General features: G+C 36.9%; 1 protein-coding gene across 9 annotated transcripts in view; it reads right to left on the bottom strand.

The window, feature by feature from the left end:
• Window positions 1–15022, bottom strand: part of PPP2R5C (protein phosphatase 2 regulatory subunit B'gamma) — a 64413-nt gene that overhangs the window by 33731 nt on the left and 15660 nt on the right. For 6 of the 9 annotated variants that reach the window (XM_030451762.1, XM_030451757.1, XM_030451759.1 and 3 more), the window contains exon 3: window positions 14501–14660. Coding sequence is in view for 3 of the 9 variants with exons in the window: in XM_030451757.1 (XP_030307617.1) it covers window positions 14501–14660 (160 nt within the window). In the remaining 6 variants the exon portion in view is untranslated. Of the gene's footprint in view, window positions 1–895; window positions 920–2839; window positions 3062–3142; window positions 3360–14500; window positions 14661–15022 lie in introns of those variants that run through there. The other 3 variants (XM_008500028.2, XM_030451758.1, XM_030451765.1) reach the window with 3 other exon arrangements.

Below are 15022 nucleotides of genomic sequence, written 5' to 3'. Positions count from 1 at the left end.
ACAATTGCCAACAGTCTATGGTTGTGACAAAGGGCATAGTCTCACAGTACATGAATGAGAAAAGCAAAGCGGGTGTACTGACAGTGGTCAGGGTCAGCCAACAGTCCAGCAGTTGCTGAACAAGTCCACAGTGAAGAGGCACACCAAGCCAGATTCTCAACACATCAGGATCCCACTCAAGTAGGTGTGTGGCTGGCTAGCTGATTTAATGACCAAGGCCAAGAGCCTGAGGTTAGAAACAGCTTAGGGAAAGGCAAACCACTACAAGACTTCTACAGCTCTTTCCACAACGTTGCAGCTCCTAACCACACAGCTGCACCATACCAAAGATGACCTTGAGCACTGACAGCTAAAGGAACTGCTGGAGGATGGCATATTCGGGGCTCTGACACCTCCTGTCCTACAAATACCTGTGTCTCCTTACTGGTGACAGTGCAGATACCAGTGACAGCAATAGCAGTCAACACAATTCTGACACCCTTACTTCCTATTCACAACTCATTATATCATTAAAAAAAACACCTGTATCTGTCTTTCCAACTGTGTTGTTTTGGCAAAGCTATAAGTAGATCACACAATAAAACTGATTTAAGTTCAGAGTGGGGAGGATGAGGGCAAGCAAGATTCCAAACCACATTTCCTTTTTATTCTGCAACCGTTACATATTCCATATGATCCAGTTACAGAAAATACTTTAGAATTAACTTTAAAAGAAAGACTGCCATTTTTATTTTCAAAGTCCTGACAGCACAGTCCACAACAAACCAGTTTTGGTTTGGTTTAAAAAAATAAGATTAAGGCCAAGCATGGCAGCACCGATTTCAAGGTAAAATAAGAACATCTAAAAATTTTAATTTAAAGATTATATTAAGTTGGCGATCTTTGTCATAACAACCTTGATCCACTAGAAACAACTGAGGGGCCTGGGCTCCCCTGCTTTTGATATTGATGCTCTAGCTCTTGCAGATGCAGGGAGAAGTACTTCGAGAAATTTAATCCTTACTGCAACAGATGATGTAAGAAAACAATGGTAAAAGCAGCATGGATTGGAACAAAGAGTAAACATTTGTCATTAGGCTTCAGAGTTACCTGTTCATTTTTACTGCTCTTCATTTTACACAAATTGTTCTCATAGGCTTCATTTTATCAGTACCAGTAACATCAGATCAAGTAGTGAGATGAGGTACATACACAAAAACAATCCCCAAAGATGCTCTTGTATACATATAGGTATGGAAGGGATGCTTTTCCCCTCTCAGTGTAAAGCTCCTCTGGGCTATAATACCAGCAACCCATCTAATTTCCTACTACCTAAAAAATGCAAAACAAACTCCCAGTCACTCCCTCATTGCTCTCAAGAAAGTCCACTGTCATCACCCATTTAAATCAAAGCAAACCAAAACTTCAAACCACAAAAAGCCTTTAACACTACATTATTACTGTTTAACCAGTGCACCAAAAAACTAGTTCTTAGGAAAGAACATTTCAGAACGGTTTCTTAAAATTTGTTTTTTCCAAAATTATATATTTGACTGGAACAACAACAGGGATAATGAATTCACTGACAAGAAGCTTGTTATCATACAAAGACAAAGGATTATTAAGGTTCATCATCAAAACATTTCATCATTCTGATTCCAATCTCAGTTTGTTTCCCTGGGTTGCACCTTTAAAAGATGGTGCTTCTTCCCTTCCAGAAAGCATCTCCCAGAGAATTAAGGCGATTTCCACAGAGTGAAAAGTGAGGGCCTGTCTACATGTCAGGCAGTTGCATTTGTATTTCCTTGACAACAAGCACAGTCCCTAATCTAGCTCAAGGTAATTTTATTGCATTTCCCCCCCACCTCAGAACAAAATTAGAGTCTTCTAGAATACATCCAGCCCCACTTCCGACAGAGAAGGATACAGCTCTTTCAAAAGGTAAAGAGAAATCATGATTTCTTAATGCATGAAAACAAGTGCTAGTGATTAAGGGAGCAGGCTTCTTCTGAGCTGCTGCTTTTTTTAAAAACTTTCAATTAAATTTTCAGTGTATGTAGTATTAATAATAATAAAAAAGGACTATTTTCAGTACTAACATCTAGCCTACCCCAGTGAAAACTGAGAAGGAAGGTAACTGAATACAGTATCAGCTGTGCTTCTTGCATATAAATGCCACTGTTCAAGGTGCGCTGATCCCAGCTAATGCACGTTCTGCTTTCATAAAAAGTTCTAAACCAAAATTACCTTAAGGAAGAAATTAAAACCCAAATCAAAACAAACAAAAAACTAAAACATCCAAAACCAAACAACAACAACAACAAAAAAACCAAAATGTAAAAAACCAACAAAGCTTTGGTTGGCTAACAGGCAGCTAAAAAAAATACATCATCACCCCCCACAGTAACACAAAATTTTACTAGCTGCAAAAATACAGCACAGATACACACTCAGGATGATGTGAAAATGTCATACCAACATGCATTTTCCAAATGAATTCTATAAAATGTAGAGTTGCAATGCACTAATTCTATAAATGCAAAAAGAACTGAAAAAATTTAACATTCAAAATTGTACAAAGCAATAGGCACGTAACAGCTTGCTTGCTAAAGCTGATCCACATCTCTTCTGGGAAATGCTTTCTGAATACATAAAGGGTATTTTCATAATAAATGTCACATCTCTTCCCTCCCCTTCCTCACCAACAACACTCCCAGCTATTTTACAAGCTGCAGAGGGTTTTAGAGGAGTTCCATCTGAACAAGTCACACAATAAAGGCTTTGAAATAGCAAACGTTTGTCCTTATTCTATAGAAACTGTACAGCGATAACTTGGCTCTTCCCTCCCCCCACTCAGTACCTTTCTGGGGTAGTGACTTCACATCCTTTGACATCAGCAGAGCTTGAAAGGGGGATGGGAGAGTTACGGCAGAAAGCAGTAAAACCTGCTTTTAACTATGTATGCAATGCCTCGACGAATTCTTAAACCTTCCCAAAACGCCTTTACCCCAACACGGGGTTCGATCACCCCCGACTTCACTGCGGCGGGTAACAAACCCAAAGAGCCCGGGTACAAAGGACTTCCCGCTCCCCTGATCTGGGCACCACAATAGCCATTTATTAGCTCCTCAGCGGGTCGCGATTCCCTCGCACAATAACTCACCTCTAATATGCAAAAGGGCCACGGGCTGGAACGGCCCATTGGAATTGGCTGCGTCAACCACCATCCTGCTGCCAGCTCTGTTACATGTCAACATCTAGGCTCCACAGCAGGCAAGGGCAACGTCCTGCTCCTTAAGGCGAGAATCCAGCCTCCATTTTAGGCTGAGTTTCTTTTTTTCTTTTTATTTTAATAGCAGCAGAAAGGAAAGGAGAAAAGAAAAGGGAAAAAAAAAAAAAAAAAAAAAGACAAGACAGAAACTGAAGCGCTCTGCAGCTGGAGGGAACTGGCTGGATGGTGATGTCAGCGGGCGGGAACAGCCCCATTGGCTAACGGAGGCAACTTAAAATGACACCGAGGAGGCCGCGAATGAGCGAAGGACGCTGCGCGCCTGTCACCGCGCTCGCCCCGCCGCGCCGGGCCGGGGAGCGGAGCTTGCGCTGGGGGACCGGCCGGGCGCGGCTGATGCAGTGACATAATTTTTCGCTATGTATATATATATTTTGTTTGTTTGTTTTTTAAAGGCTGAGGATGTCCAAGTGTTTTGAAAAGTGATTATGGAGATGGAGGGAATTTGTACATACACTACAGCAGTAAATTCCTCCTACATCAAGGAGGATTTAGGTCGGATATTGAATGAAATCCGCTCGCAATAAGTGTAATGAAACAAAACAAGAGACTGCAAACTTTCTAATCATTTAAAAAATGGCCAAATGCAATGAATGATACCAATGTAGCTGATAACTGCTTTTGAGAATATCCAAATGGGCTACACAAACTTCTGATGCCTTTTTAAACCTTTTCCCTAAAACTAAAGATTTGAAAAAATTTTCAAATTTTTCCAGTCTAAGCAAAACCAGCAGAGGAGTATTCTCAAAAATGGCAGGTTTCCATCCCTATATCCCTTGGGTATACTTTATATGTGGAGTTCCAGCCTTATAAAAACAAAATAAAACCTACCAAAGAGATATGCTTTTAACAAAACCAGATTTAAAACAAAAAATAAGACTGTCCTCAAAGTTATCTACAAGATCCTGCTGGATTAAAGAAACTGAAGAACACCTCAGATAATTGTTTTCACTATTTTCACATGCAGAATTTTATAAGCAAATTCTACTTGTTTTCTCCATCTAAATTATTAGACTGTCCTACAGTGATAAGCTGCAGTATGAGGCAGAAAAAATTAGTTTTGAATTCCCATTTACCTGGCAACCACACCTGTAAGAGGCAGTTTTTCTTCTCTCTCCTCTCTACTCTTTATCTTTGTTTTAATTGTCAACTGCTGCTTCTGTCTCTTTGAAACTCCCTCCAAAGACTAAAATGGATATGAAGTCTGCTGGTACACCAGCACACGATTCAACTACTGTAGTGAAACACAACAGAGCAAAAAGGGAGTGTTACTTTAGTTAGTGTCATTTCCTATTTTATACATAAGCATGGCTGGAATAGCTGGAGGCTCATTAGCAGATTTCAGGTAATTGTCAACCCCATACATTATTTTTAATTAAAGTGAGTAAATGTGACATCTGCAGCACTAGCATTATTATTTGCAGAACGCTAAATTACAAGTTTTCTCTTCCAAGACACACATATCCTGTTCACAGTTCCTCCTCTTTGCATGACTGTTACATCTGAGGCAAGTAAGTACTTACTAAATTACCATGAAACTGGTTGAAACTGCTGCAATTCAGTGTATTTCTGGTGAGTGTTTCTTACAGGACACAGTGGAGCTGAAAAACTTATTTAAGACCTTCTCGTTGTTAACAAAGTCTGGTATCTTCTCACCAGTTGTACAACTTGAGAGGTAAATTCAGTTGGTATACATATACTCCCATTGTTTCAGCCTTATTATTTGCCAAAGGAAAATATTGACTTAGGCTGAATTATTTTGAGCTACTTCATTTGAAAAAAAAAAAAGTTGCAAAGAAAATTAAGTTAGGAACTGATTTACTAATGTGAAGGGAAAGAATATTAGTGCAAATGGAATGGAGCTAATGAATATCAATGAGAGAAACAAGAGGTTACTTAAATTTATGAAGATGCTTCTGTTGCAAGAGAATAAAAAAAAACATATTAACTTTGGCTACCCATTTTTAGAAGTAAATTAATTAAAAAAATGTATTGATAGCACAACTGTAGCTAGTACAGGTTTCCTCTGCACTCTGCTCATCACTTCTAACTTTCTGATGGTGGGAATAAAGGAAAATCCTACAGGTCTCAGGATATAATTAAATATGTGACATTTAGGATTCAGCACTTTAGCTGGTGAGTTCTCTTTACACTGGGAGCATTATGTAGTATCTCTTCCAAAACAAATACTCCATTTGGGATGTGACTTACAAAGCAACCAACACTCCATGTCCACAACAACAAATTCATCAACCCAAAGGTTGCCTTTATTTCCATTCTGAACTAGCTACAGCTCTGATAGTGAGCATCAACAACACAAGAATCAAAATTGGATTCACTTCTGTGAACATGAAGACACCTTGGACAAAGCTGGTTACCTGAGACTACATGGGAGTCTTCATTTTTGGATTGTGGGAGGAAGGGAATATTTACTCTGAACTGTAAGGCCTAATTCCACAACTACTGAAGTTGCTGTTCTGCAATGACCTAAGCAGCCTATTTGCAGACTACTTCAGTCCCACTGTGCTCTCCTCTGCACTGTTTTGAACTTCTGTTTCAGTGGTCAACAGATCCACAGCTGAGCTGGTTTAGTCCACTAATACAGAAGAAAGCCACTTACTTTATTGTCAGGTTGGTTCTTTATTAACTTAAGACAGTGTTGCATGACAGCCTAAACGGAGCTAATTCTAGAAGAGCTATGGCTGCAATCCCACCTCTTCTGAGGCCTAAGTGTGCACCATTGGAAATTCGTGTCCAAGGGCTTGCACAGCTGTGTGGTTGAACCAGATAAGGAAACAGAGAGATTAAATGAGTAAAGAAAAGGTGAGTTTGAGCCATGCTCATTCCATGATCTGATTAAACAGTCACTGAAAAAAGGGGCAGGGATAAACATGAATCACTTTTACTGGTAGGACCAATGTAATTTACTTTGCCCCCCCTCTCCAATTATACTCTGAGCAAAACTTACCATTCTCACAAATTATGTCAGGCTATAGAAAGTAAGGGTCTTTTCACAACCCTTCACAACTTGAGGACAATAACTTTATTTTAAGGGAGAAAGGCACGGGATACTACACATTCTGGAGGAGAAACCACAGCAATAGGAAGTATACTGGAATTCTCCTACAAGGTTCTGACTTAATTCCAAAGGACAGCCAAGAGGAAATTTTCCAAGGAAACAGAGACAGTAAACACCATGTCAATACCTAGCTTATCAAAAGTACACAGATAAGAAAAAATCCTTACCTGAACAAATGAAACCTGCATGGACTATTAATTGCCTTCTTTAAAGAACTCCTAAGACTTGAAAGCATGGCAGAAGACAGTGCTCTGCCTTCTGTGTTGAGAAACTGATATTTACTGTTATTTACTCTAATACAGGAAAAACTGACTGAAAGTGAAATTGACAAAGATCTACCTTGAATTTGATTTGTCTCTCTTTGTATATCCTAGTATTTGCATGGTTGCTGTAGTGCACACAGACTCCTTGAGCCAATACTGTACATTCAGAAGGTTTTGTAAGTGGAGGTAGGGAGAGAAATCAGTAGGTATCTGCCAAATACAGAAAGCTGTACAATAAATAATAATAAAAAATTAGTTACCTTACATATCTAAATATTGAATTCAATGTTTGATCAGTACGGGTTTTACAAAGGGAGAAATTTAGTTCAACAAAATTATTAGACCTGATTATAATAAAGACCTGTGCAATGGAATAAAACATTCTTTTTGTAAATAAGGTAATAATAAAAGACATTTTAAGTTATATCCAAACTCTGGACAGGTTAGAATCTAGAATATAAGGCACTACCACATTTTAAATCCTATTTTTATGGATTCTATCCAACCTTCACTGGAAACAAGTTTGGTAGGAAATATTGCCAGTGACAGATGTAGAGCATTCTTCTAACACTTTCAGCTGCTGACTAATGAGTAGGTGTTTGATAGGGCAGTTGAAATGAAAAATGGCTTATTAATCCAAGCCTATGATTTAATGTAAAACTATCTAAAGGAAAAAAAATAAATCAAACATGCAAATGAAATATTTTTCTCCAAAACCTTCTTTTGGAAGTTATTCAGACATGTTTCTTAATCTTTAAGATGTTACAATAATAATTTAGACTGGAAAATTGCCAAGTATTTTTAAAATTGCTAAATACTTTAATATCAATTATTTTACAATAACTAAATATTAAAATATAATAATTTGATAACATTTTATTAATATTTATGCTTAGCACAAATTTTAATAATTCTTCTAAACATTTAGAAGAAAATTAAACACAGAAAAGTCTGTTTATACAACACTATCACAATGTTTTAAAGATCAAAGTTCAAAACCAAAGTTACTAAATTAACATGGCATAGTCTCCACATTTTTTTCACATAATATAATACATACACTCACTAGCACCTAACCATACTAACGTAGGAAAGCCTGAACTTCTGCAGTGGTTTCCTTTATGGACTTTTTGTTTCAATAAATTCATTACAATACTGGGTTACCAAAAATACTGTGAGAGCATAAACTAAGCCAGGAGAAACTGAGGTAGCTCAATGCAGCTCATGTACAAGGGAGAAGACCATCATCTGTTTCACAAAATTTTATTCATTGATGTGCTACATGAGAATTAATTTGCTTTGCCTTCGTGTTTTGCCTTTTAAAAGCATTACATTTTAGGGCAAATTATCTTTCACAACAATATTATCTTGTTTAACCTATCATCTTACTTGGTATGAAATACTTTTAGCTGAACAGTGATGGTACCACCTTGAAGTTGAACAAAATTTCTTACATGCCATGCATGCACAGAAGAAATGTGATTAAACTGGAAAGGCAAAAGTACTGCATCTTTGTTCTCCACCTGATTTACAACTGGCTGGAGTAGGCTTCCGAGATGAGAGAGACATTAAACATTAACATCTCCAGTCTTAACAACTGGTAAGAAACATGCTTCTCACAACCTCAAAGTTCATTATCACTGTGATTCCCATAAATTCAACTGTACTGCATATAGCCAGTCTGGTTTGTAACACAAAAATAGATGTCAGATTTAAGTGAACAGGTAACACACATTGCTTGAGTTTTAGCCTACCAGGATAGAAGTTCATGGAAATTACCAACATATGTGGTTCAATTTCTGTACAGCACAAAGAACAAAACTTTTGTTTGTTTTTTAATTTGATATCAGTTTTTCTTACCTGTTCTCTACAGTTGAGAGAAACATGGAGCAACCTTTCATTTCTGACCTCTTGAGAAATTCTCACTTTTTTCGGCCTTCCTCATGGTTACAACAGTTTTATCAAAACTTGTTCCAAATTTTTTTTTTTAAAGTATCAGACTCTTAAACTGAAATCACCTCTTCTGCAATCTTGATTCATCAGACGTGAGTACAGAGCTCTCCTAGACTGCCATTTACGACTTGAAAACATTAGGAAAGCTTTAATAACACCTGCCTCCCTATCAGAGTCCTGTATCACAGAGAGACAAGTTAAGACACCACCCTGATGTTCTCCTCTTGCACGAAACAGACTCAGAATTTGGCACAAACCCTGAAGTCTCTGCTTAAAAAAAACAACAAAAAAAAAACCAAAAACAACCCCAGGAAAACAAAACCCCCCACAAAACCAACAAAAAAAAAACCCACCCCCATGCATTCTGCACGAGCTCAGAAAAATGGCACCCTCATGACCTGTCATGTTAATGATTTAGTTTTGTTTTGTTTTCCTCAACATCATCTTTTTTCTCCAAATAAGTATCACTGACAGCATGATTTCAACATTGAAAGTAGTAAGACACAAACACAATTTTTCCACCAAAAGGTCAAAACCAGGGCTGATTGACACACAGAGCAAGGTCTCCAACAATGAAATACCAGAATCTGTTTAATCATATCACAGGCAGTTATTCTACATTAAGAAAACAGCACAGCATTCCATATTCTGTACTTCTCCTTACTAAGTCTCCATTTCTTCCTACTGTGATATACACCTTTATAAGAATACTGTAACTATATTTTCTACATTAAAAAAAAAATCCAACTCCAGAATTAATTTGTAAATAAATTAGGAACCACACTGAAAATAAAGCTGAATTCCAATCGTCATCTTTCAGATTCCATAAAACAATGTCCACTTTTAATCTAAAACTCAAAAATCTAACCTCAAACCCACAAGCAAAATCATGGTTTATTCTGGTATCACAGAAGTACTCTACAAGACTATAAACAGATCTCTACCCAGCTTTAAAAACATACACAGAAGTGCTACCAAAAAAGCACCTCTTTTGAATCATGCCCAAATTTACATATGCGTGACTAACACATGTTCATGGGGAAATTTTGCAACACTTTGGAATACTAAGGAGCTTTTTATATTTTCAAATATGGACCAATAGAAAACTTCTCTTTTAATCAATATTATTTGCAGATTCAAGTTAGATTTGTGACACAATTGCCACAATTTAACAGTGTCTAAAACCTTTTATCTCAGTCAGAGTTAAATAATAATTTAACGATTCTAATTCCAATGTTCTCTTATACCTATGATCTACGTAGGGATTCAAAACACATCCTTAAAAATTTTGCCACATTCTTCAAGTTACCCCTGAACTCTGTACATTTACAGTTACTGAAATCCGCACACCCTTGCAAAGTAACATGTGCAAATACACTGACCTGTTTATATTGCTAAAAATCTCTTGTAGAATGCAAATTAAATGTACAAAATAGGAAAGGGATCATCTTATAAATACAATAACAGCCAGATTGTACCTTGGGGAAAAAAGTCTGTCAACCTCTAATGGAAGTTTTAATAAAACCTATAAATTCCTACCAATCCCTACCAATCTAAATTCTGATTTCTAACAATATGTACATTTTAAAATCATTATACCTAGATTTAATTTTTCTGTATTAACAGTCTTGAACTGAAATGAAACACATTAATATTTAGGTTTCCAGTTAACCAGTTAAGAAATGTTTCACTGCTGGCTGTTGCATTTTTTTTTGTTCCTTTTTGAACCTGGCCAATTTCAGAGAGTCTACCACAGCAGCAACTTTAATCTTCAGATGCCAACACTCACATACTTCTCTAATTTGGTAAGAGACAACTATATTGTCAGTAAAATCAGAGGAAAAATAGAATTATTTTTAAAATTAAGACCAAAGCAAACAAAAAGATGGAAAAATTCAGAAAATGTTGTCTGACCTCCAAACAGATTCAGGTTCATATAGTAAACACAGCTTATAGAATGTACAAATGCTTGTTTAGTAAAGTTTTCTTAGTATACATTTAGGGGGAAAAAAAAAGCAGTTAGATCTGAAAGTGAATAAAGTGAATGCAGTTACCTTGTAAAAAAAGAAGGAAAGAAAAAAAGGAAAAAAGAACAGTCAAATAGTCTTCCTTTCCTTCAGCATTAAACCCAGGTCATTGTTTCTGTTTAAAAGTTCACAGATGTGATCACTATGATGATCTTTGGATACTAACTCTTTAAGAGCTGAAGTGAAAATGTAATGCCATTAAGGGCACAAATAATTAGCATGCAATTCCTAAAATGTCAAGATACTAAAAAATTTCCTCTTGAAGCTACAGACAGCTAGATGAATAGCACATATACACAACACACTGAAGTTCTAGAGCTTTTTACAGCATATATTTGGAATGTTAGAATTTCATAGAGGTAATATAGAACCAAGAACTAAAGATGGCCCATCAACATGACTGAAAATAAATGACAGCCCACAGTAATTGAATCACAGACATTGTGGAATTATTTGCTAATTAACCATGAAAAAATTATCCATAATCTAACAGTGAATTGCAGTTGCAAAGAACAGTACTTTGGGTGTTGTGTCAGTGGTCTGGTGCATAAAAGTACTGTACCCAGGCTTGCAAAATATATGTATTAAATATGCATATTGAACACTTGTGTCATTTATCTCATGCAGAACACATTTGTAAACCATTTCAATATATCCTGAGTTACAAACTGGTTTCTTAAGAAAGCAAAATAAACTGGTAAAATTCTCAAGGTTGAAACTCCCTTTGCCGTTTTGACTTAACATAACTGAAGAATTAATCTGCAAGTTTTCAAATAATAATAAAACAAAACATACTTTTAAGACCAACAAGTAATTTTTTTACCCATTAAACAACCAAAAAAAAAAAAAAAACAATTTTGTGTAATTGAAATACCTATAATAAAAGTGTCAGCTAATAAGAAGACCTGGGTAGGCAGAAATTAACATAATTGAAGTCTGCAGGCACAGAATTTTCCTCTTTTTTTTGTGGCAGTAGGCAAGATCTTTAAGACACAGTCCTCCAGCCCGGAGATACTTCTGGGTTACCTGTGAGTAGACAGGCTACCTATTCCACCCAAATGAGTGCATTGAGCTGTGCTGCAGGGAGCTTCACCAGCTTGCAGCTTTTCTAATCCGCGGATCTCAGTGCTCCACAAACCAAATGCATCACAGACTTCTCTATGTTCATGTCTATTCTTAGAGCCTCTTAAATCATAATATATTTCCTTTTCTTTTTGCATTATCCGAATTATCCTGGACCTCCATTTCCTGAATAAACTGAGGGTGTACAATGTTAATCATAAGCTGCTCTGTTGAATATAAATCATACCACACTAATACCAGTCACCAGGGCAAATAGGCTGGTATTTATGGAAACCTATCATCAGCACTTTTGTGCAACACCCAAGAGAAAGTTTGCAGCATGCCTGAAGACCAAAAATTAAGGCTGTGTCGGTTTAAAAGATAAAGGGTTTCCACAACAAGAAACTTGTATTAAAATCCACCTAGGTAGCCCATCCTTCCCCTTCCCACTATGTCAAATGATCTGCTGACTACTCCAGTCCCATGGCACAGAATTAAGGTGGTTATTTAAGCAATATCACACACCATTTAGAGCTTACCAGTTACAAGTTTTCCAAGTAAGAAAAGACAACCCCATTCTATATGCTGTGTTTAAAATAACACGTAAAGTACATCACAGTAGTTAACCCAAAATTTATGGAGAATACAGGCATCTTTTGGTCTGCTACAAAGAAGTTTCTGCAGGTACTGTAGCCATAGAAATACAGCCACCTATTATGAATAACTGCAGTTTGAAAGGCAAAAGCTGGTTAAATGCAGCTAATCTGAAGGAATGCTGCATTCTTCCCAGTGCTTCGTAAAAGTCAGATTCACCTTAATAATCTCAGTCCTTCAAATTAAAGACTGACAGTTTGCTTTAGCTACTGCCCAGGCACAGACATTAAACAACACACAGCTCACATTGCTGTCCAAAGAGAAAGCTTCCTAGCTTTGCTTGACTCACTAAACACACATGAAGTCATATATCTACGCACAAATTAGAACAGGGTGGCCAGCCAGCTACATTCTCAGCAACTCTAGTAGGTGGGAACTAAGTAATGAGTGAGCACAAGTAGCAAGCACATTAACCATACAGACACCTGCTGTAATCCAGGAGACTGGACAGTGTTTTAGTATTAAAGGTAGTAATTACCACCCATCACTAGATCAGCAATTGCACCACTGTTTCGTAATAAAGTTTGACCCTTGACAGCCTGGGGACACACATATAGCATATCAGTCATTGAGATAAGATCAAGATCTTTTATTTCTTTTCACTTGAGTTGGGGCAGTGATTGCAGACTGAAAGGCAAACATAATGCATATGCACTTCTACCACTTCTTTGCATGTATGCATAGCACAAAAATAGTGTAATACTCTCCAAACACAGCTTATACTGGTTTTAGAACTTACTCCTCCCCATCTCCAAGTCCAAGCAGATGCTCTTCTGTCTTTCATTGTCCTACTAGTTTAAACTGTAGGAGAGTCAAGGTGTAAACATATCTAAAACTTCACTCCACCTGCTGCAAAATGAATTATTGTTCCTCTTTCCTGTCTCCACCTGTTTTTCTCATTTCCAACTCACTGTCTACTCTGCTTCTAATTGAGTATTCAGTTCTTATCTACCTATCAGTCCCAGACACTACCAGAAACATACTACTTAAAATTGGACACACGAAGATTCTAGATCAAGTTGCAAACATTTGAGGCTGTATGTGTAACCTTTTATAAAAATCATTACTTTAACAGAGTGTCATTTGCTTATGTCACACCCTTGTGCGTGAGCCAACAATGTCAATTTAAAAAGATAGGACACATTCATTCTCTCTGGTGCTAAATAAATATTCTTATTTATGAATTTAAAACAGCAGCATCTTATATACAGACTACTATGTTAACATGATGGACAATACTTCATATTTTCGTAAAAACATTATCTCTGGGAATAGAAGGTTGTGGAATTTGATCTGGATGAAAAGCAGTATAATTCATATGGGCTGGGAAGCTAGGTTTCTTATTTTCAAGTAACATTAATGCTTTAAGTCACATAAACAACAACTAGGGAAAGAGTCTTATTGCTCCATATTTCCACATTGCTTACAACAATACTATAACATCAGAAATCCATTAGGCCTTCACTGCTCACTTTGAACGCTGGCAAGCTATATGCATCACACTTTTTGTTTTTTTTAAATAAGCCTTCAGAGCAAATCAGTTGCTCCTAAGCAACAGATAAGTACATCTGACCACAACTGGAAATTCTACCCTAATACTACTAAAAGCTACCATAATACTGTGCAAACAGCTATCTACACAACAAACAGTACCTAAACTAAAGATAAGTCCTCTAGTAAGAGAAGACTTAGTGTCAGTTATCTTTTCATCACAGATGGCAGTAAACATAATTCTAGAAGACCAAAAAACTTACAAATTGACAAAGGAAAAATTCATATTCACTGAAAAGACTCCACTACATTTGACCCATGCTCAGGAAAACCAGACCAATAAATACTGATAGACCAGGTCTTAAATGTGAAGAGATATTTTAATACGAAGTAGAGATTGAGGATGCTATGCTGTGTATAGATGACTGGTATTTTGCATTGTGAACCCAAATATTCTGCTTATATGCAAGGTGAGTGAATACACATTTCTGGAATGAAGAAACTTTGTTATTTCCTATACAACTCACTCGAAGTCCTCATGTAAGAAAAAAACCAAAACAATCCTACAACTGTGTGTAAGCATGCAAGTTTGCACATGTCTCTACTTGACATATGTCCAGAAACAAGAGGCATGATGGTTGAGATGCTTCTCTGTCTCATGCCCAAGATCCCACAGGAGTTATTCTAATTTAGAGAGACATACCTTTTAAAGCTGGCAGTTTTTGAAGCTCCCTGTTATTGCTAACATTAAACCTTGAAGAACTCTGCCGCTTCTCTTTCTTCAGTACTGTCTGTGGTGCTGGTACTTTGATTTTCGATAGTTGTGCTGGGGGAGGAGTGCTGTTTGATTTTTTGTTTGACACCTGTTTAAAAGGAAATGAAAGTAGTTAAATTCAGATGAACTTAGAAATAAAATCTTCTAAAAACCTGATTTTGCTACAGAAATAAATTAAGCAAAATAAGCTTTCAAACAAATTGCTCTATTCATCATCCTCTGGATGTATAGCTGTCTATTCTGTTCCCTCCTTTCAGTGTTCATTTCTGTACCACAGCCCCCATACATCTGGGAACAGATCCCGTACTACATGTACTAGCTCATTTATTTGAATTTACCAGATAACGGAAAAGAAATTTTCAAGTAGTGTAGTTTCTCAGCCTCTCTCACCTTTTCCCTGACAACTCCAGGCCCCAAAGGTATTTGGCTAACTTCAGCTTCAAAGGGATC

This window comes from Calypte anna, chromosome 5A (genome assembly GCF_003957555.1).
Source record: "Calypte anna isolate BGI_N300 chromosome 5A, bCalAnn1_v1.p, whole genome shotgun sequence".
NCBI lineage: Eukaryota > Metazoa > Chordata > Aves > Apodiformes > Trochilidae > Calypte > Calypte anna.
Note: the sequence above shows the minus strand (reverse complement) of the source record. Positions and strands in the feature narration are given on the sequence as shown.